Below are 22,796 nucleotides of genomic sequence, written 5' to 3' on the forward strand. Positions count from 1 at the left end.
CTGCCATCTAAGCGCCGTCTTTTTCAGGGACGCCCCTGCTTATTTCAGCAAGACAATGCCAAGCCACATACAGCACGTGTTACAACAGCGTGGCTTCGTAAAAAAAGAGTGCGGGTACTTTCCTGGCCCGCCTACAGTCCAGACCTGTCTCCCATCGAAAATGTGTGCCGCATTATAAAGCGTAAAATACGACAGAGGAGACCCCGGACTGTTGAACGACTGAAGCTCTAAATAAAACAAGAATGGGAAAGAATTCCACTCTCAAAGCTTCAACAATTAGTTTCCTCAGTTCCCAATTGTTTATTGAGTGTTGTTAAAAGAAAAGGTGATGTAACACAGTGGTGAACATGCCCTTCCCCAACTACTTTGGCACGTGTTGCAGCCATGAAATTCTAAGTTAATTATTATTTGAAAAAAAAAAAAAAGTTTATGAGTTTGAACATCAAATATCTTGTCTTTGTAGTACATTCAATTGAATATGGGTTGAAAAGGATTTGCAAATCATTGTATTCCGTTTATATTTACATCTTAACACAATTTCCCAACTCATATGGAAACGGGGTTTGTACATTGGAGATAGAATTTAATGTTGAATACCAACAAACAACACCCTACTTTTTTATTCATCTTCAGTCAATGTTTCATCTGATACGCCCTTTTCCAAAACACACTAGTGCTCATTGTTGCTACCAAAAGGAATGCTGTGGCGTAGTGGGAGGCCATGTGGGTCTGTTGTAATCTAGACTGTGAGGAGGTTGGACATTTTTCACCCTGAGTTCTTGTTTTGGTCTGTGTGTGGTTCTATGGTTAAGACAGCGCAGTAAATACATGCATTTAGGCTTTTGTCTTTATTTGGCAACTTTCTTGTATGATTTTTTAGATCAAAGCTTTGAAGTAAAACCACAGAGGTGGTCTAGCATGGAATGAGGGATGCTACCTGCGTTTGGTTACTTAATTGTCACAAACTAAAGGCTGAAGACTCCAAAAAAGCTGATAGATTTAGTGTGGCAATGGTGCAGAGATCAGTGAGAGCGTACCATCTGCTGGGAGAGTACACACTTGATCAACATCAGTGAATGATTATCGTTCCTCTGCCAGAATCCACCTGGAACTACGAGAACAGCTGTACACCTTGTAGAAGAGAGAGACAGAGGTAATTAGACCTTTTGGGTGAAGATACCTCCTCATACTAAGCAAGGGAGTGCATCCACAAGGCGAAGTTATTTCCAAAAGGATGTCTTTAAGGTGCACTCATCCTTGCCACTTCCTCTTTGTTGATGTCGAAGAGAGCAATAGAAGCCAAGCTGACCCTGGAACAGGACCAGACCCGGATGAACTGGAATGGGATGGCTTTAGCACCACAATGGAGAACAGAATAGTAAGTGTAGGTAAATTGTATTGAGGTTTTTTGCAAATATTCTTTTAAATGTAATTTGGGATTATAATGCTAACACAGTTCCTTCCAAAATACTGGGAAACCTACAATATTAGTTTAGATGTTGGAACAATGCAGATAGAATAAGTCAAAGTGCCACCATCGTAAGACCTTCATTAATTGTAGGTAAGTCATATTTTATTATAGTAAAAACAATAATACAGTTCAAACTGTAATGACAAATTACAAAGGTAATATGATTTAAAAACAATTGGAATTATACAGAAAAAACAATTTGTAATACAGTTAAATGGGCAAATAATGATATTGTTGTATGTTAGCCTTATTTTTTCTTTCATGATCTGCCTCACCTACCTACATCACTTCACTTTTTTACAAACCCCGTTTCCATATGAGTTGGGAAATTGTGTTAGATGTAAATATAAACGGAATACAATTATTTGCAAATCATTTTCAACCCATATTCAGTTGAATATGCTACAAAGACAACATATTTGATGTTCAAACTGATACATTTTTTTTTTTTTGCAAATAATCATTAACTTTAGAATTTGATGCCAGCAACACGTGACAAAGAAGTTGGGAAAGGTGGCAATAAATACTAATAAAGTTGAGGAATGCTCATCAAACACTTATTTGGAACATCCCACAGGTGAACAGGCAAATTGGGAACAGGTGGGTGCCATGATTGGGTATAAAAGTAGATTCCATGAAATGCTGAGTCATTCACAAACAAGGATGGGGTGAGGGTCACCACTTTGTCAACAAATGCGTGAGCAAATTGTTGAACAGTTTAAGAAAAACCTTTCTCAACCAGCTATTGCAAGGAATTTAGGGATTTCACCATCTACGGTCCGTAATATCATCAAAGGGTTTAGAGAATCTGGAGAAATCACTGCACGTAAGCAGCTAAGCCCGTGACTTTCGATCCCTCAGGCGGTACTGCATCAACAAGCGACATCAGTGTGTAAAGGATATCACCACATGGGCTCAGGAACACTTCAGAAACCCACTGTCAGTAACTACAGTTGGTCGCTACATCTGTAAGTGCAAGTTAAAACTCTCCTATGCAAGGCGAAAACCGTTTATCAACAACACCCAGAAACGCCGTCGGCTTCGCTGGGCCTGAGCTCATCTAAGATGGACTGATACAAAGTGGAAAAGTGTTCTGTGGTCTGACGAGTCCACATTTCAAATTGTTTTTGGAAATTGTGGACGTCGTGTTCTCCGGACCAAAGAGGAAAAGAACCATCCGGATTGTTATAGGCGCAAAGTTGAAAAGCCAGCATCTGTGATGGTATGGGGGTGTATTAGTGCCCAAGACATGGGTAACTTACACATTTGTGAAGGCGCCATTAATGCTGAAAGGTACATACAGGTTTTGGAGCAACATTTGTTGCCATCCAAGCAACGTTACCATGGACGCCCCTGCTTGTTACATCAACGTGGCTTCATAGTAAAAGAGTGCGGGTACTATACTGGCCTGCCTGTAATCCAGACCTGTCTCCCATTGAAAATGTGTGGCGCATTATGAAGCCTAAAATACCACAACGGAGACCCCCGGACTGTTGAACAACTTAAGCTGTACATCAAGCAAGAATGGGAAAGAATTGCACCTGAGAATCTTAAAAAATGTGTCTCCTCAGTTCCCAAACGTTTACTGAGTGCTGTTAAAAGGAAAGGCCATGTAACACAGTAGCGAACATGCCCTTTCCCAACTACTTTGGCACGTGTTGCAGCCATGAAATTCTAAGTTAATTATTATTTGCAAAAAAAAAATAAAGTTTATGAGTTTGAACATCAAATATCTTGTCTTTGTAGCATATTCAACTGAATATGGGTTGAAAATGATTTGCAAATCATTGTATTCCGTTTATATTTACATCTAACACAATTTCCCAACTCATATGGAAACGGGGTTTGTACAATATACAGCACTTTCACTTGCCTTTGAAATTCTAAAACTTTTCTACAATAGTAGTAACTTAACCATATGTGCAACTGTTGTTACCTTTGCAGTAAGTACTTTTGTGATTACTGACTTTTAGAACACATGTTTTTTGTTATGTTACCAAAGGTCTATTGTCATGTTATAACAATCTTGTCGACATAACATACAGACAAACAATGGTTTAACGTTTGCCACATGGTCGATAAGAAAACAAAACTAAATTCTATATAAACATTTTTTTTACTTATTTGTTTTTTTTTTATTTAGTTGAGCAAGCCACAATTTGAAAACACTTTAGCCATTTACCATTTACCAACAGGTAATACATGTGGCGGAAAGTAGCTACCTAAACCTAGCAGTGCTGTGCTGGGTTTCGTAGACACCCAGTAGCCCCTGTATTATTTTCCAAAAATAGAAGTTGGTGAGTGTCCATGTAGGAAAGCCATCAGAGCGCAGAAACAAGTACTTTTATGGGAACAAAAACTGCACATGGAAAATAGGTCCCTCAACCCTTCACAAATGCCCTGATATTTGGGTACCATTTACTCCGTCCAAATACCTTGCCCATGATAAATGGTTCAGAAGAAAGTAATGCTAACCAGAACAGACTTGACAATGAGGTATTTTCACTCCTGTTATGGATGGTTGCTGCCGGCCGTGAGCTCTATCATAAGGTTGAACTTGTCTATCAGGTCAGGCCTTCACGTCACTCTGTTGATCCTTGTAGCTGAGCCATATTAGGGAGAGATTTGACTGACAAAGAGAAGGATTTCTTCTTCTTGCTGCAGGGAGGAACACACACATTTTGCGGTAAGACTTTTTAGCAATGGAGGTACCTTTGTTTCATTTTTATAGAATCATAGGATTTGACCATGATGTATTGCATCTGTCAGGGTTACTTTTTATCAGTAGACATTTATCATATAGGATAAGGTAAGGTAGTTTAGACTTTTATTTATCACACAATGGGGAAATTATGTGGTTGCAGTGCAGATATTACTAATAGTAAAAATCTTGTAGGCATTTTTGTCATTTGCTATTGCCAAAGAAGAGCCTTATATTCGCTTGTTCATAACCAACTGTGTGCACTGACCTCCAGGAGCGAGCGACAGCCCAAGTGTCGGAACAACGCTGTTTCCAGCTGGAAAAGACCCAACGTGAGCTGGAGCGACAACTATCAGGCCTGTCAGACCGTCTGGAGGAGGGGGAGTCTCGCTCAACTCAGCTGTACCGTCACAGAGACAAGCTGGAGGCAGAGTGTAACAGCCTCAGGCAAGACCTGGACCAACTGGAGGGTGCCCTTAACGCATCTGAGCAGGATAGACAGGTACATAATCATTGGACTTCTTCCTAAGGGTTGATGTTGATACAGTAACTGCAATACTCGCAGCACTCGCAGGGTATGGGTTTTAAAACAAATGCAATAATGGCCACCACATTAGTTACAACTGAACACACAAATACAATAATACAACTATTTCTTGTAGTTTGCAGTAGTGAAAAACATTACCAAAATATACAACGCTGTCTTTCTAATGCAGTACTTGCAATACATAAGCTAACCAAAACATATAAACACCTGTCTGTATTATCCAATGCAGTTCTACGCCACTGAAAAAAAATCACAATAATAAAGGCGTTATTGATGAATAAGTCAATGTATGTGTAAATTAAAATCCAACCATTATTATTTTTTTGAAATAGAAGTGTACTGAATGAAGTGACTGGAATGTGCCAATGCTACAACTTGGAAAACGGTAAATAAAATACATTATCCAGATAAGTTAGTAAATAAATCACCAGTAAATGATCTGCATTTAATCTTTTAATATCATTTTATGACTTTGTCCCATTTTCTTACACAATTCTGGTTCCTTAAAAATTCGTGGAACTGTCAAACAAAGTCGAGAAGATCAGGTCACCTTTCCCTGGGACATTATTTTAGTGTGGTTATTATCTTAATGTCTAATTAACTTTTACTCTGACTTGTTCATGTGACTTGTATTTATTCTCTTCTTGGTCCTGTTTGTCATGTTGTGATTTGTTGAGTTAATACTTTTTGTTTATTTTAAGGGATATGTACAGTAGATGCCATTCTCCATTTTTCTCTTTTGCAAAACAAATCTACCTTCAAGTACAAATAAAGTCACCTTGAAACCTGAAGCAATAGTACTTGTCAAAGAAATGACATCATCTTGATGACAAGGAATATAAGAGACACAAGTCACAAAGACTTGATGCAGCTTGAAGTGTTTTTAAACAATTGATTATAACAATGCTACATCAGCAAATTTAACAATATTAAGTGGTTAATTTCATGTATTGATCATCATGGATAAGGTACTGCTTATTTTATATTCAGAAATTGCTCATGAATTGTGAAATTACTTTTATTACAATATAATTTCTGTATCCTTTTTAATTGTATTCAGCCATCCATCGCGTATTTATTTATCCATGTTATTTTATCCTTATTTGTAATATTTATTTATCGGTTGCTAACCACCATTTATTATCTCTTTAATTCCAAAATGGTGACATTTGAAACAAGAAATCAAACAAAAATTAAAAGATACAATGTGTGGTGTGAATTTATCAGCAGTAATTAATACGTAGAAGGGGTGTGATTAAATGATTTATGCTTCTTCCTACTTTTTTCGAATATGTACACAAAGGGGACCTCCTATGCAAAACCAACTTTTCTTACCTATTGGAACTTGTTTTTGTTTTTCTGCAAAAGTCTGCAAAATTTGAAATCAAACCATGGTGGCATTGCATAGATATTTCTAAAACAATATTGCCTTCCTTCATACTTCCTCCACACAAGCCGTTTGGAATTTGCCCAAATTTTGACGTATCTCCATATATGGTAGAGATTTACCCGAAAAGCTTTGCGCGAGTCCGCCATTGTAGTCGGATGTTGTAGTCAGCAAGTTCCTTCTTTTTTCTCTATCATCTTGTTGTGGGGCAGACTGGCTCGTACATGCACATGCATCCTCTGCAGTTGTCATTTCTAATACAAAGTAGCGTATAACTTACACAGTATGTGTCAGTAGACTCCATATGGAAGCACTAAAAACTACAACATGACTGGCGAGGAGAAGACGTAGTCGAAGTGGAAGCACGTAAATAAGAACGCCCACAAAACGGCGCATTCTAAAGAAATGGTCATAAAGCGGTTTTTGAGGATGATTTATAAAACATATTCTATGCAAAATTTTGACCAAAGAACTACCATTACATGTTATGTAGACGACAAGGAAGGGTTTTAAATGTAGAAAAAAAATCATAATATGACCCCTTCAAGGTAACATTTTTTAAACTAATAAATTATACCATACCATTCTGAAAAGATGTAAAAGGTTTTGTTTATCGGACACATTGACGTCACTGTTCACAGTTTTTAAACTTAATCTTGTACTGTGAAATTTCTACCATGTCTTCTACTATACGGCTGCAAAAAAATTAATGGTGATTTATAGCATTTTTTTATGTGGCAAGTGGAGATAAATGCTTTATTTTGGAGAGGAAAAAGTGTTCCAGTGCTCTTGACACAGCGATGTTGCCCCCTGTTCGACCTCTGCTGTAGCAGTGACGTGCGGTGAGGTTGATGGCTGGTGAGGCACTGACTTCATCACAGTCAGATTTACAAACATATGAACCCTAAAGAGTATCTTATTCACCATTTGATTGGCAGCAGTTAATGGGTTATGTTTAAAAGCTCATACCAGCATTCTTCCCTGCTTGGCACTCAGCATCAAGGGTTGGAATTGGGGGTTAAATCACCAAAAAATTATTCCCGGGCGCGGCGCCGCTGCTGCCCACTGCTCCCCTCACCTCCCAGGGAGTGATCAAGGGGATGGGTCAAATTTCACCACACCTAGTGTGTGTGTGACAATCATTGGTACTTTAACTAAACTTTAACTTTACACATACAAACTGTAGCACACAAAAAAGCACATTTAATTAAAAAAACGTTATTATGGTCTTACCTTTACTTATAAGTGCGGGAACAGTGGTGTTCGTGTTGGAGGAGTTGTGAATGAATGAAATATGAAATCCGTGCTGCAGTCTGCAGGTGTACCTAATGTTGTGTCCCTGCAGTCGTTCACGGCTCCTCCGGCGCGAGCATTGTTGTTTTTGCACTTTTTGGCTTCTTGTTAAGTGACTTTTTTTGGGTGGATTCGGTCTTGCACGTGGAGGGTTTGGGTGTGGGCTTTGGTTGGTGTGGCGCTCCCGTCGGGGGGTGCATTCTGCGGCGGGGGTGCATTAACCGGCACCAGGAGGCGGGATTAATGCGAGCCTCACACAGTGCGTCTTCGCAGCAGTTTTATGATTGCTCAGCACAAGAAATACGTTACACACATACAGTTGTTGACAAAATACACTGCACATTATATACCTCAGCTAACTAAACTATGGAAATGTATAATATAGTTCATATAGCAATACGGTCTCACTGCACAGCAGGCCAGCAGTTAGCCGAGTCCGCAATCCATGGTGAGGCACAACTGAGTGACGTGCCTCAACTGGCTGCTGATCACCGCACCGTCTCTTCTCAGTATTTGAACGGCAAATGTGAAAATTCAGCGATTTTGAATAAAAATTATCTAAAACTGGTGAAGTTAAATGGAAAATAACTTTATAGTATAATCACTGAATACATATAACAATTTAAATTTTTTTTTTTTTTTTACCTTTTTTTTCTTTCCATGTGACCGCACGTCACTGCTGCTGCGTGGTGACCAGAGGTGGGTAGTAACGCGCTACATTTACTCCGTTACATCTACTTGAGTAACTTTTGGGATAAATTGTACTTCTAAGAGTAGTTTTAATGCAACATACTTTTACTTTTACTTGAGTATATTTATCGAGAAGAAACGCTACTTTTACTCCGCTACTTTTATCTACATTCAGCTCGCTACTCGCTACTAATTTTTATCGATCTGTTAATGCACGCTTTGTTTGTTTTGGTCCGTCAGACAGACCTTCATAGTGCCTGCGTTTCAACAAATACGGTCACTGGTGACGTTCACTCCGTTCCACCAATCAGATGCAGTCACTGGTGACGTTCACTCCGTTCCACCAATCAGATGCAGTTACTGGTGACGTTGGACCAATCAAACAGAGCCAGGAGTCACATGACCTGACTTAAACAAGTTGAAAAACGTATTGGGGTGTTACCATTTAGTGGTCAATTGTACGGAATATGTACTGTACTGTGCAATCTACTAATACAAGTTCCAATCAATCAATCAAAAGTGTGAAGGAAAAAAGACCATTTTGTTATTTGAACCGTACACCCCGTCAAAAGCCTAAAGACTGACTGCACAGTTCCTGTCTTCACAATAAAAGTGCCGCTCCATCGCGCCTGCGCTTTCAAAATAAGAGTCTCCGAAAGCCTGCGCAAACAAGCTAGCAAGCTACGGAGTTTGCCGCCAATGTATTTCTTGTAAAGTGTATAAAAACGAATATGGAAGCTGGACATATAAGATGCCAAAACCAACCACTTTCATGTGGTATTAGACAGAAAGGAGGAACTTTTTTTCTCCTCCATTTGAAAACGTGGACGCTATCAGCACTACTGTCTGATTACAATCAATGCAAGTCATCAGAATCAGGTAATACACCAACTTATATTCTTGTCTTCATGAAAGAAAGGAATCTATATGTGTTAAACATGCATGTATATTCATTAAAACACTATTAACATGTAAACAAAAACGGCAAAAAAATAAATATAAATTATATACTGTATATATCAATGTATATATATATATATATATATATATGTATATATGTGTGTGTGTGTGTGTGTGTGTGTGTGTGTGTATGTATATATATATATATATATATATATATATATATATATTTATGATATGTGTGTGTATGTTACTCATCAGTTACTCAGTACTTGAGTAGTTTTTTTACAACATACTTTTTACTTTTACTCAAGTAAATATTTGGGTGACTACTCCTTACTTTTACTTGAGTAATAAATCTCTAAAGTAACAGTACTCTTACTTGAGTACAATTTCTGGCTACTCTACCCACCTCTGGTGGTGACTGTTGTCTTACACAACATTTGTTCTTCACATGAATAGTACACACAATATGAGGTGCATGTTGTTCTTAATTATTGACCGGCAGTTATCAAATTTAGCTAAAAGGTTGGAACAAATCTTGACATTTGGACTTAAATATAAAAGTCTAGCACAATTTTTTAATGTGAACATGTAATGCCCTTTTCCAGCCGAATGCCAAGAACTTTACCCCCAACAACTTTTTTCTGACTAAGTAATCTGTGTGGTTTACATTTTGACCGCATCTCAAAGTGCAAGGTAATTTGTTCAAACAAGCATGATGCCGTATGGGGGAGTGACATGTCTAACAATGTTTAGAACTAATGATGTCCCAATACAAATTGTTCACTGATACCGATATTGGAGCCCTGAGTATACAGTACAGGCCAAAAGTTTGGACACACCTTCTCATTTCAATGCATTTTCTTTATTTTCATGACTATTTGCATTGTAGATTGTCACTGAAGGCATCAAAACTATGAATGAACACATGTGGAGCAATGTACTTAACAAAAAAAGTTGAAATAACTGAAAACATGTTTTATTTTCTAGTTTCTTTAAAATAGCCACCCTTTGCTCTGATTACTGTTTTGCACACTCTTGGCATTCTCTCGATGAGCTTCAGAAGGTAGTCACCTGAAAGGGTTTTCATTTCACAGATCTCATAGTTTTGATTCCTTCAGTGACAATCGACAATGTAAATAGTCATGAAAATAAAGAAAATGCATTGAAATGACAAGGTGTGTCCAAACTTTTGGCCTGTACTGTACATATAATCATATATAATTTAATCCGTTTGTAGTGTGGAATGTTAGAAACTGTTTGATCAAATTAAATTACACAGAGAGCAAAGGTACGTATGAAAAACACTAACCCATTTATTGTTAACCGTCTCAAATTGACTTATGCTATCTAAGATGAAGTGAAGTGGTAATTGTTTTTTTGGCGTCCACAAGCTCATAATGCAGTATGTTGAATGATGTGTACTCATTTGTTACTGAATTGGAAACTTTGTATCTTAGACTTAGACTTAGACTTAGACTTAGACTTAGACTTCCTCTTTATTGTCATTCAAATTTGAACTTTACAGTACAGAACAAAATTCCGTTGCATTAGCTCATGGTAGTGCAGGATAAAAGAGCAATAAGGTGCATATATAAATAAATAAATAAATAGGTTACTGTACAGATATATATATTGCACTTTTTCATATGCATCCACATTTATGGATGTATGTTATATTGTTTTTTTTATTCCAGCGAGTTAATCCATTTTGGGGGGAGTTGAGGGGATAATTAGATAAGTTAGATCTGTAAGTAATATGTACTGTAACTGACAGTTAACCGTTTATATTGACAAATGTCGTTTTTTAGACTGCAATATTGTTCAATTAAGGACATATTACATAGCTTATGTGCTATTGTGTGCTTGGCTGTTGTGTAGCTGCTAGCTCCTATAGCTTACCATGTTCACCTGTTTTACCCATTTGCCTAATTACGACTAGATGAAAGCCGATACATCACGATACTAGTTTTATTAGATTTATATCTGATATGAGTATAAGAACAGGACACCCCTAATTAAAGACAGCCATAAAGATGTCTTGTCATAGAAGGATGAGGGTCAAGCAAGTCTGCATGGTCCATTTTAGCTCTAAATAACAACACAAAGAATTCAACATGTCAGTGATGAGCTCACGGCAACAACATAAACAGTAGTGTCACAGCATTAACCAACTAAATAGTGGATATTGGATTTATCTTTGTTCCACTCACTTACTTCCTCCTTTGGTTGTACAACTAATTCTAGTTTGAGTAGCTTCTCTTCTTTGCTTCCATTTTGCAAAATGTTGAAAGGAAGCTTGTAAAAGTGAAGTAAGTATGTACTGCAGCTGTACACCAGTTTAAACGTCGCAGGTGAGTACCGGTAAGTGTGTTTTACAAAGCAGTTTTCTTTCGGACCAGTTAGTTCCTGGAACGTCTGAAATAAACATCCTGGTCACCCGATGGAACTTTTCTGGCCTGGAGGTACATTTCACCTCGGTAAATTCTGGTGGAATTGTAGTGGGGGTTTTCAAAAGCCCAGGTAATTTGAAAGGAACTTAAAAAGGGGCTAATGTTAAAGGTTTAATTGGGAAATCAAAACAGTAACAAACTTATTTAGTTTTTTTTTAGTTGTGCTTTCAATGAAAAAGCAGGGGGAAATCAAAATGGAAATAGCCTTTTGTTTTATTTTAGTGTGTTTTGTTTTAGTTTTTGACCGAAAAGGACATTTTATTTTGAATATAAACATATTATTGCTTATGACTTGACTCACTATAACAAATTGACCTTTGACTCAATGAAAAATGTATTTAAAGGGGAAGTGCACTATTCTGGAATTTTGCCAGTTGTTCCAAATCATTATGAAAGACAAGACAACGGATGTATTTTTTTTTTAATGTACTCTAAATATTAAACAAATGCGGTCAAAAGTCCGCTTACAATGGAGCTTGTGGGAGCCGCTCTATTCTGCCTATAAAGCCCTTAAAAAACATCTCCATCAAGGTTTTATATACAGGATGTAAGTATATATGTAATGTACTAACAGCCACATTTATAATAACATTTAATATTTGCATATTTTGCGCATTTCAAGCATACGTGGCGAATTAATTTAAAAAAATGTATCATGATGTTTGCTTTTTCTTTCAACAACATCACTGATTATTACTCACTGCAGACTTCATGAGAGCCAACACACATAATAGAACATCACTTATTGCACAACGTCTGCCGTCATTAGTTTGCCGACTGGTCGGATGTTCATATATTCTCATGTAGGTGAAGAATGACTCACAATCCTCCGAAGAAAAGGGGCGCAAACCCAAGCGTCTTTTCATGTCGTTCTCGCCATTCCCGGTTCTAAATTGGCTGTCAAAGTGTACAAACTTGCTGGAATACGTCCTCGTCCTTTTACTTTTCAGGTGAGAGGCATGATTTATGATCTACAATAAAGTTTGACGAGCAAGGAAGTGAGGAAACAGCTGATCATTTGATCATTTCAACATTGTACACAAATTTGTCATCACGGCGCCGCTATAAATAGTTTGTCTGTGTTAGCGCTTATAATAACAATATCACTTATACTTGGTTAATATTCAAGTCATGAAATGTAAATGGAGTATTTTAGGCCATTTTTGGATGTTTTTTTATTGGGTTTTATGGACGGAATAGAGGAGCTCCCGTTGGCTGCGCTGTAAGCAGACTTTAATTTACGTTTATTCACGAGTTAGAATGCATTAAAAAAATCCATCGAAAATACATTTGTTGTTATGGGTTTCACAATGATTGTGAATGATAGGCAAAATTCCCAAAAAAGTGTAGTTCCCCTTTAAGATTATTAACACATTCAAGTACCCCTGGTATAGCGAGTGTGCAGCATACCCAGTATTCAACTTTGTGATATAGTATTATATTAGTAGTAATTAGTGCATGTAAATGAATGAGTTGGCCCAACTTTGGTACTGTACTGTGCGGTTGTTGTTTTTTTCAACACTTGAATCCCAGTATATCTTTCGAGTGTCATGATTGGTCGAAGCATTGATGTGTTGTATTCCCCCTCTCAGCAAGCGATGGAGGATCTACATAGTGAAGAGGAGAAGGTGAACCAGTTAACTGAAGAGAAAACCCAACTACAGATGCAAATAGAAGATGTAGGTACTTCATATCATGTCTATGTGAGACTAAAGTTCACAGCATGCATTATGTTTAAGATCATATCTAAATATCGATAATGGATAGTGTATGCAAAGGTATTATAACCTCAATTTCCTTCCACTGCAGCTATTCAGTTTCACTTGACTCTGCGTCTTGTTCTGAATGACACCTTTATTTGATTATTTTGTTAATGTAGCCGTTAAGTTTTGCACATTATGTAATAATGGCAACTTTCTCAGAAGAATTCCAACACATTCCTTCTAAATTAATTACATAAATTATGTAGTATGTAAAACCAAAAAAAAGCGGAAGTGGTACCAAAAATGATAAACAGTAGAAAGTAGATGGATGAACCAAGCAAATACATGACTGTTGTGTTGCATGGTGTGCTCCTAGCTAGAGTATGAGCTGGAAATGGAGCGTTGTCAGCGTGAAGAGCTAGAGAAGAACAACAGGAAGGAGGAGGGTGACAGCGCAAGTACTCAGGACAATCTGGAAGAAGTGGAGAAAATAAAGAGTGGTCTGGAAGAGATCATCAAAAGGTCAGTCTTGCTCGTGTACTGGAATACAAAAATCTTTGCATGCTATTGGTGTGCAGATATTTTTTGTGGCGGTGAACCTTTTCAAATCCAGATGATACACATTCTACATGGGTAAAAATGTAATTGTGAACCGATACAGTATGATAGTGCTCAGTATTAGAAGACACACCTTAACCTAAACCCAGATTCCGAACTAACAAAGGTCTTAACTCATTCTCTTTCTATGCCACATCAATGTGGAATGCGCTCCCAACAGGTATAAAAGAAAGTTCATCTCTATCCTCCTTCAAAACCGCAATAAAAGTTCACCTCCAGGCAGCTACAACCCTAAACTAACACCCTCCCCGGATTGTTAATAATCAAATGTAAACAATCAAATGCAGATACTTTTTCTTATGCCTTCTGATCTCTCTCTCTCTCTCTCTCTCTCTCTCTCTCTCTCTCTCTCTCTCTCTCTCTCTCTCTCTCTCTGCCCACTACTTGCTGTCCATATCCTACCAAGTCAGACCTACACTGTTCCAATATCCATTTCTCTGTTCTCAATTGTTGATGACTGATGATGACAACCAAACCTACCCCCCCCCTCCCCCCACACACACACATCTCCCCCCCCCCCTCCCCCCCGGATTGTAAATAATGTAAATAATTCAATGTGATTATCTTGTGTGATGACTGTATTATAATGATAGTATATATCTGATAGTATATATCTGTATCATGAATCAATTTAAGTGGACCCCGACTTAAACAAGTTGAAAAACTTATTCAGGTGTTACCATTTAGTGGTCAATTGTACGGAATATGTACTTCACTGTGCAACCTACTAATAAAAGTCTCAATCAATCAATCAATCAAACCAACCAACCAATTAACTAAATGGTTCTAAATACAGTGGGACCTTGTTTTCTGCCCCAATTTTCATATTTCCACCCAAATTTTCCCCGGTAATTGTATGCCATCTCGGTAAACGTATGGCCAACATTTTGCGTAACAAACTAGTCCTTTTGCTCATGTATCATTTCTTGTATTTGATTGCCGAAACAAATCGAATCCCACACATTAGAAACCCTATCTCTCTGTTTTTTTAATTCAGTCTGACTACAAAATAACCCACCGTTGGGCCAAATATGTAATAATCGCCGGTTTAGATGGCGGTTCATGGCGATTCGGCAAACACCAAACACAAAACCTGGTCGTCTGTCGCTCATTCAGCATGAACCCTGAAAACCGCAAGGGCCCAACAAAAACATTTTACGCAACATTTTTCCTGGTGGTCTTGGTGGTTCGAAATGGGGTGTGTTCAAAGAACGGAAGCCTCCGTATTTGCACCACAAAATCCATGATAATACTGTTGACATCGCCATAATCCTCCAGTCACAAAGTACCTTCACAGAGGTAGCAGCGTAAATAAACAAGGAAGCGTCACGGGCTCATCAAGTAGCAACACGGAGGAACTGCGGTTGATGTGGAGTAGAGGGTGAAGGACTCCACCCCCTTTTGGCGAGATCAGTGGTATTGGCGCAGTGTTCAAAAGGTGCAGAGAAAAACGTTCTGCCTTCGTTGGAACACGGATCATGAACCGCCATCCAAACCGTTAATATTGGAACGCCTCTTTAGGGCTGTACCTGCAGAAAAGTGTCCATATTAATGCTCACACACAGCAAATCCACATGCAAAACACAAAGTGCAAAAATGAAACAGGGCAAGGGACAGGGAGACTCAGAAGAACTGGGGTCTCAAACTCAATTTACCTGGGGGCTACGAGAGGCAGAGTCTGGGTGGTTGCTGAAAAGCTTTGTTAAAAGGTTTTTAATTTTCTCAAATGTCTTTAATTGTATTCTTTTAACACAAAATAAGATGAAAACATAAATAAAAAATATATTTCAATTCCTCTTGGTGTCCCTCTCGTGTTTAGCCGACGCCTGGAGAACGTCTCAATGCATGGAGAACATCATTTCCACAATGCACGCCATTTCCGATTTTTTCCTTTCCAGCAGCCTGGCGGTCAGCGGATAGTAGCCTGGTAACATTCCCCTTTGTTTTTGCGCTCGATGTTCATGTTTTTCATGATGACATAAACTGGAAATAAGTGATGCATTACATTGTAATTGTATGTATGTTCCAAATAAACTGACACCGACCAACCAACCACCACCGTGCTATTTGTAGATGGTTCAAAGTGCCGAGATATCGAGTGCAAAAAGGCGACTGCTCCCGGAATGTTATCCACCGTGCTGTTACTGGAAAAAGAAGCGGAAATGACAATGTGCTGTTGTTGTTGTAAACCTAGTCATGGAAACAAAAACAAAAAATTGAAATATCAAACAGAATTATATGTAGTGTTCATCTTGTGAGGCAATGCTAATAATAAATAATGACTCACAAATAACGGCGTGACCCTATAATTGGCCCGGGTTATTGGGGACTGTTATTGTTGCTGCAGACTACATTAGGTTACAATGAGTTCCTTTAACTTTCCCGCCGCACACGCATCACTTTGATTTAATTTGTCAGAGAGAGATAAATACGTGTCACACCCACTGTGGCACAGCTTGGGTCACTTTCATTGCGCAAGACACATCACCCTTGCTCCTGATGGGTTGTGGTTAGCGCCTTGCATGGCAGCTACCGCCATCGGTATGTGAATGTGTGTGTGAATGGAAAAATGTGGAAATAGTGTCAAAGCGCTTTGAGTACCTTGAAGGTAGAAAAGCGCTTTACAAATATAACCCAACAACAACATTGTTTTTAGTTTTTTTCCTGTTGTCCCTGATGTAGTGACAGCTTATGTTTTTTGTATTTCTACCCAAGCTGGAAGCAGAGCTGCGGGACACCAACATCTGATTCTAATCAACCTTTCCTATTTATTCCCTTCAGTTGTTTGTTTTAATGCTGGTTACTGTTAATGCTGCATGCCTTCACGTCCCTGCGGCCCGCCTGTTTGCCTGCTCATCGTGTTTTGTGATATTGTGCCAGAGCCTTTTGTCTCGTTGACTTTTTGTTCTATTGGCATCGTAGTTTTTGTTGTTTGAATCATTAACGCTGTGGACAATAAAAGACTTGTCGCACTCGCCGCCTTCTGGGATCAACCACAGTAAGCCACGACATATACGTATAATGTCCAGTGTTTCCCACAGGACAGGCATCTATTTGTGGTCGGGGGGCGGGGGGTGGCGGCGGCGGCAGCGGCGATGACCAAGAAGAACGCGGAGTTGGAATATAATTACAACACTTTATGTACATATTTATATACAGATTTGAACAATTAGTAATTCACTGAAATATATTTATTAATTGTGGTTCTTACAAAAAAAATATCTTATAAAATATAAAAGCTAAAGTCTCTTAAAGCTCTGCCCCTTTAATTAATGAATACTAAATAATGTAACTTTAGCCTACTACTACAACCATATTATTTACCAGCAACATGAAGTGAAACAGAGGCAGAGGTGTCCTGCCACAGTCAGTCAACCTCCTCCTGCTGCTGAACAGGTCGCACCTGTGGTCCGGCCTACCTCCTCTCCAAGTCGAGCCCTTTTCGGCCGTTGAAAATATTTTTCTATACTCATCTGTGTGAAGAAGTGAACATCCGACATTAGAATTTATTACTAACGAGCAGAACCGCTCTATGTACAGTGCCGTCTAACCTTAAGCGGCAGCAGCTCAACACATGCAGGGTTCAACGTTAAGGTTTTTTTCTACTTGCCTGACTTCTCAAATCTACTTGCCCCAATATTTTTACTTGTCCTGTCTAGGTTTTTTTCTGGCTGTGTAGTGCTCATGGCTTATATCTTACTAAAATCCTTCCAGTTGACTATTTACAACACTACACAGTATTTATTATTATTATTATTATTATTATCTATAATTACATTTAAATGGCATTGCATACATGTAAAATTAAATGCTATTTCACATTATTTGACCAGTAGCAGTTACACCCATCTGAACAGGTCAGCCACCTGTTTAAAGCCCGATCACAGTTGAAATCTTGAAATGAAGGGCCTTTAATGGCCAAAACATTAACCTGGACAACATTTTAACAGCTGGTTGGCTCAGATTTTATCATTTTCATTGCATTCACATGCTGCAGTGGACAGTGGACAATTTAGCTTCAGTCCACGTGTGTTTATTGACAACAGGGTTATAACCTGGACACGTTAGCTCGTCGGTATGAAAACAGGTGACTGTTACTACGTGCGTCTTCCCCGGCCCCTGAGTCAAACAGCGGCGGTGTTAATGAAGCAGCGTCAGGCTGCTCACCGTCAGTGAAACGCTCGGTGAAATCGCGGATTAACGTTAAATATATGACGAGCCGCGAGCGATGCAGCTATAACCTATCTACCTATAACCTATATTACCCTCGTATTTTGATCCAGTCGGTCGTCGTCGTCATCTTCTTCTTCTTCTTCTGGCCCACCAGGTGAATTAAGTGCTATTGGCGGAGTTACAATGCATAGTAGGCTACCGCCACCTACTGCACCGGAGTTGTAACTACAAGGTACATTCACAGACAGAGTCCCATTGCTTTTATGAGCGGTCGAGCGAGTCAAAAGCCGAAAAATCCATTTGTGGCGGACGTAATTCTTTCGTGGCGGGCCGCCACAAATAAATGAATGTGTGGGAAACACTGATGTCCCGCAGGGTAGCAACTTAAAATACCTTTTTTTGGAAGTGTTGTGAACGCAGCGCGCTCGGATGAACGTTGGCGTGTGCACAATATAAATGAGGCAGCCAGTCAGAAGAAAACTCCATGGCAACGCTACTGTAACTTTCACTCATTGAGAAAAGTTTCTCGGCTTGCATCAAGCCTAGTCGATGTCCCGCCCCCGACAGCCATATACCCCACCGTGATTGGTAGGTTCTTTCATTTTCACACACAACACTGCAAAATGCCATTCATGTAAAACTTACGGGCCGCACTAACGTGAGACTTTCATATTAAGATGGGAGCCGCAAAATATCGTCTTGGGGGCCGCAAGTTTGAGACCCCTGCAATAGAATGTAACATAAAGGTTACACTCAAAATAGGACAGTAATGAACCTGCGGTGCTTAAGAACCCCTCTGATTATTAATTACATACAGCTGCACACCACAGCCTCCTCCGACAGGAATACAGGGACTGCATTCAACAGAAAAAAGGAAACAGATGTGTCAGAAACAGCACAGGAAAATATGTAGTGGAAAATTACATTATTAGTGTGACACTTTGATAAAGAATTTGAAACAAATGACGAAAAAAACAACTATTCTTACCTAATGTTACATGTTTTTGTGTATTTGGGATCCCTACAAGTCCCAAAAACTTGAAATCTAACCATGGAGGCATGACAGAGATATTTATAAAATAATCTTTGTTTCTTCTAAACTTCCCTCAAACGAGCCGTTTGGAATTTGAGATGATTGTGACGTATGTTGCCTTGGCTGTGTCAGATATCTCCATATGGTTTTTAATAATTTACAAAAAAGAAGGAACACAAACAGACCGCAAAAAACAAACATTTTGAAATAACTTTTAAAATTCAGACAGTGACTATCTGGAAAGTTCTAACCACCATCAACATTCTGTATTCTTGAACCAACGGAACTGATGAGATTTGCTTGAGACAAAACATTAGAATATGTAAAAGTAATGTCAAAAGTCTGATGTTTTTGTCATGACTTGTTTTGCTTTCGTTATAGTTTTCCTATACTGGAGGTCTATTTCTGTTTCAGCGCTGCCTTAGTTACCATAGTTTCCGTGGGCGCTGATTTATTGCACCTGCCTCTGATTAGTGGTCCTGATCTCTAATCAGAGAGCTATTTATACCTGCCTCGCCATCTACTCAGTCTGGTGGTCTTGTTTGCCCTTGGCAACTGTTATGTTTGCTACTGCTAAGGTCTGTTATTGTCATTGTGACATGTTATGTTTTTCTACCTAGCCTTGCTAGTGATTCACGTTTGATGCACAGCGGCACAACTTCATGTATCGTTCTGTGGCTTGGAAACACCACACCATGCCGAAAAGCAACAGTTTTATTGGGTGTTTATGATAACTGTATTCCATAAATAATTAAACTTCACAAACTTTTTTGCTTAGTCAAGTTAAAGTACCACTGATAGTCACACACACACTAGGTGTGGTGAAATTACTCTCTGCATTTGACCCATCCCCTTGTTTCACCCCCTGGGAGGTGAGGGGAGCAGTGAGCAGCAGCGGTGGCCACGCACGGGGGTCATTTTGGTGATTTAACCTCCAATTCCAACCCTTGATGCTGATTGCCAAGCAGGGAGGCAATGGGTCCCATTTTTATAGTCTTTGGTATGACTCGGCCGGGGTTTGAACTCACGACCTACCAATTTCAGGGCGGACACTCTAACCACAAGGCCATGTTATTTTTAATTGGGAAAAAAAGAACATATATTGTCAAAAAAAGAAAAAAAATAGAAACAGTTAAAAGTGGATTATCAGACCCAAAACTGTAGATATTTCAAAGAATAGAACTTATTAAAAACAAGATAAAGGTTTGCACACAAACAGATGAAACCATTAACTATTCTGACATGCAGAACATTTGATGAAAAGGTAAACTTTAGATCTTGTGAGTAAATTCTGTAAATTTTTCATTGAACTGAGGACTGTTGCGATCCACACTGAAATGTGGCTTATCAGCATTTTTTTTCTCTTGTAGCAGACACTTAATGTGAAGAAAATTCAAGCTAAACCCAGATGTATACAAAGAATAGGATGTATTAAAAACGAGATACAACTTTGCACACAGACAGATGAAACCATGAAATGTTCTGACATGCAAAATATTTGATGCAATTAAGGTCATCTTCAGATCATGCGAGTAAATTCTGTCAATTAATTTTTCATTGAACTGAGGACTGTTGCGATTATATTCATTTTGGAAATATTTCCAAACCATTGAAGCATGTAAACATCGAGTCATTTTTCTGTAATGAACCTCCCCTGAAGCACGGATGCTTTGGCTGCAAGACGTCTTGCCTGTTCAGGTGTGCTGCCCCCGACATGCACCCACTAATAGAGCAAACAGAGTCAACCACTGTAACAATTGTAATAACATACACACACACACCGATGAACAGTTTAATCTATGTTATCATGTTTAAACATGCAGGTCGTTTTTGTTAAAAGGTCCTCTTGTCACTGGGATCATTAATAACGCGCATGAGTCACTCTGTTGCTAAGTTACTATGTTTTTCAAACAGTCCATAGCTTTAGTTGATATGAAACATGTCAATCATTTCAGTTTTGTTTCATTCTGTTCACATTACATGTGGGTCATGGAACATGCAGTGCATCGTTATTGTGTTATACTGAACATACAATACAATTTGCACACTGAGATTCAACACAAAAACTGCATAAAATATGCTAAGTCTTAAAATAAATAATATATTTATTGTTTAGTTAGTAGTTTGCAGTGGTGTAGAACTGCAATACTGTGACGTGTATTTTGGCAAAAAAAAAATTGTGAATACCTGCAACTATCACAGCACTTGAACTAAAATGAAAAGATTGAATGAATGTCTAATCAGAGAGCTATTTATACCTGCCTCGCCAGTCTACATGTGCTTTGTGGACTTGGAGAAGGCATTCAACCGTGTACCCCGGGAAGTCCTGTGGGGAGTGCTCAGAGAGTATGGGGTAACGGACTGTCTTATTGTGGCAGTCCGCTCCCTGTATAATCAGTGTCAGAGCTTGGTTCGCATTGCCGGCAGTAAGTCGGACCTGTTTCCAGTGAGGGTTGGACTCCGCCAAGGCTGCCCTTCGTCACCGATTTTGTTTATAACTTTTATGGACAGAATTTCTAGGCGCAGTCAGGGTGTTGAGGGTATCTAGTTTGGTGGCTGCAGGATTAGGTCTCTGCTATTTGCAGATGATGTGGTCCTGATGGCTTCATCTGGCCAAGATCTTCAGCTCTCACTGGATCGGTTCGCAGCCGAGTGTGAAGCGACTGGGATGGGAATCAGCACCTCCAAGTCCAAGTCCATGGTTCTTGCCCGGAAAAGGGTGGATTGCCATCTCCGGGTTGGGGAGGAGATCTTGCCCCAAGTGGAGGAGTTCAAGTACCTCGGAGTCTTGTTCACGAGTGAGGGAAGAGTGGATTGTGAGATCGACAGGCGGATCGGTGCGGCGTCTTCAGTAATGCGGACACTGTATCGATCCGTTGTGGTGAAGAAGGAGCTGAGCCGGAAGGCAAAGCTCTCGATTTACCGGTCGATCTACGTTCCCATCCTCACCTATGGTCATGAGCTTTGGGTCATGACCGAAAGGACAAGATCACGGGTACAAGCGGCCGAAATGAGTTTCCTCCGTCGGGTGGCGGGGCTCTCCCTTAGAAATAGGTTGAGAAGCTCTGTCATCTGGGAGGAGCTTAAAGTAAAGCCACTGCTCCTCCACATCGAGAGGAGCCAGATGAGGTGGTTCGGGCATCTGGTCAGGATGCCATCCGAACGCCTCCCTAGGGAGGTGTTTCGGGCATGTCCGACCGGTAGGAGGCCACAGGGAAGACCCAGGACACGTTGGGAAGACTATCTCTCCCGGCTGGCCTGGGAACGCCTCGGGATCCCCCGGGAGGAGCTGGACGAAGTGGCTGGGGAGAGGGAAGTCTGGGCTTCCCTGCTTAGGCTGCTGCCCCCGCGACCCGACCTCGGATAAGCGGAAGAAGATGGATGGATGGATGGATGAATGAATAACCCTGTAATTTGTTCTATTACATGTGACAATAGTGACTACCGGTAGTTATTATTGAAATAATAAAGATCTAACAACTAACTTGTATAACAAAGGGAATTTGAGTCAAGGTGAAGACATTTTCTTAATAAAGGCTTGTCTTACTTTATGAAAGGTAATAAAATATCCCTTCCAGGCACGTCACTCCTCGCATGAATCTGATCGCTATCTTACAAATTGGTTTTGTGTCAGACTTATTGGTGTAATGACATTTCTACATCGTTTCCAACATGTCACAAGTCTAAACATACCGCTGTCAGTTTAAGACATAGTAGTAGCAAGGTCTTTGCAGTGCAGCTCTGATATAGGTCATGGTACTACTATTATTATTATCGTCTTATTGTGAACCAGATATTGATTATGTTTATCTTTTTTACAAATA

The 22,796-nt window shown here is 39.4% G+C and overlaps 1 protein-coding gene across 12 annotated transcripts in view; it reads left to right on the top strand.

Moving 5' to 3' along the window:
• The window catches only part of LOC133610666 (putative uncharacterized protein MYH16), a 113,656-nt gene that overhangs the window by 23,538 nt on the left and 67,322 nt on the right, over nt 1–22,796 (top strand). For 6 of the 12 annotated variants that reach the window (XM_061967156.1, XM_061967151.1, XM_061967150.2 and 3 more), the window contains 5 exons: nt 1,099–1,153; nt 1,287–1,378; nt 4,447–4,674; nt 13,038–13,124; nt 13,525–13,670. In XM_061967156.1, coding sequence (XP_061823140.1) covers nt 1,099–1,153; nt 1,287–1,378; nt 4,447–4,674; nt 13,038–13,124; nt 13,525–13,670 — 608 coding nt within the window. Of the gene's footprint in view, nt 1–1,098; nt 1,154–1,286; nt 1,379–4,055; nt 4,158–4,446; nt 4,675–5,620; nt 5,688–13,037; nt 13,125–13,524; nt 13,671–22,796 lie in introns of those variants that run through there. The other 6 variants (XM_072914087.1, XM_061967158.2, XM_061967157.2 and 3 more) reach the window with 3 other exon arrangements.

Source organism: Nerophis lumbriciformis, linkage group LG11, assembly GCF_033978685.3.
Source record: "Nerophis lumbriciformis linkage group LG11, RoL_Nlum_v2.1, whole genome shotgun sequence".
NCBI classification, from domain to species: domain Eukaryota; kingdom Metazoa; phylum Chordata; class Actinopteri; order Syngnathiformes; family Syngnathidae; genus Nerophis; species Nerophis lumbriciformis.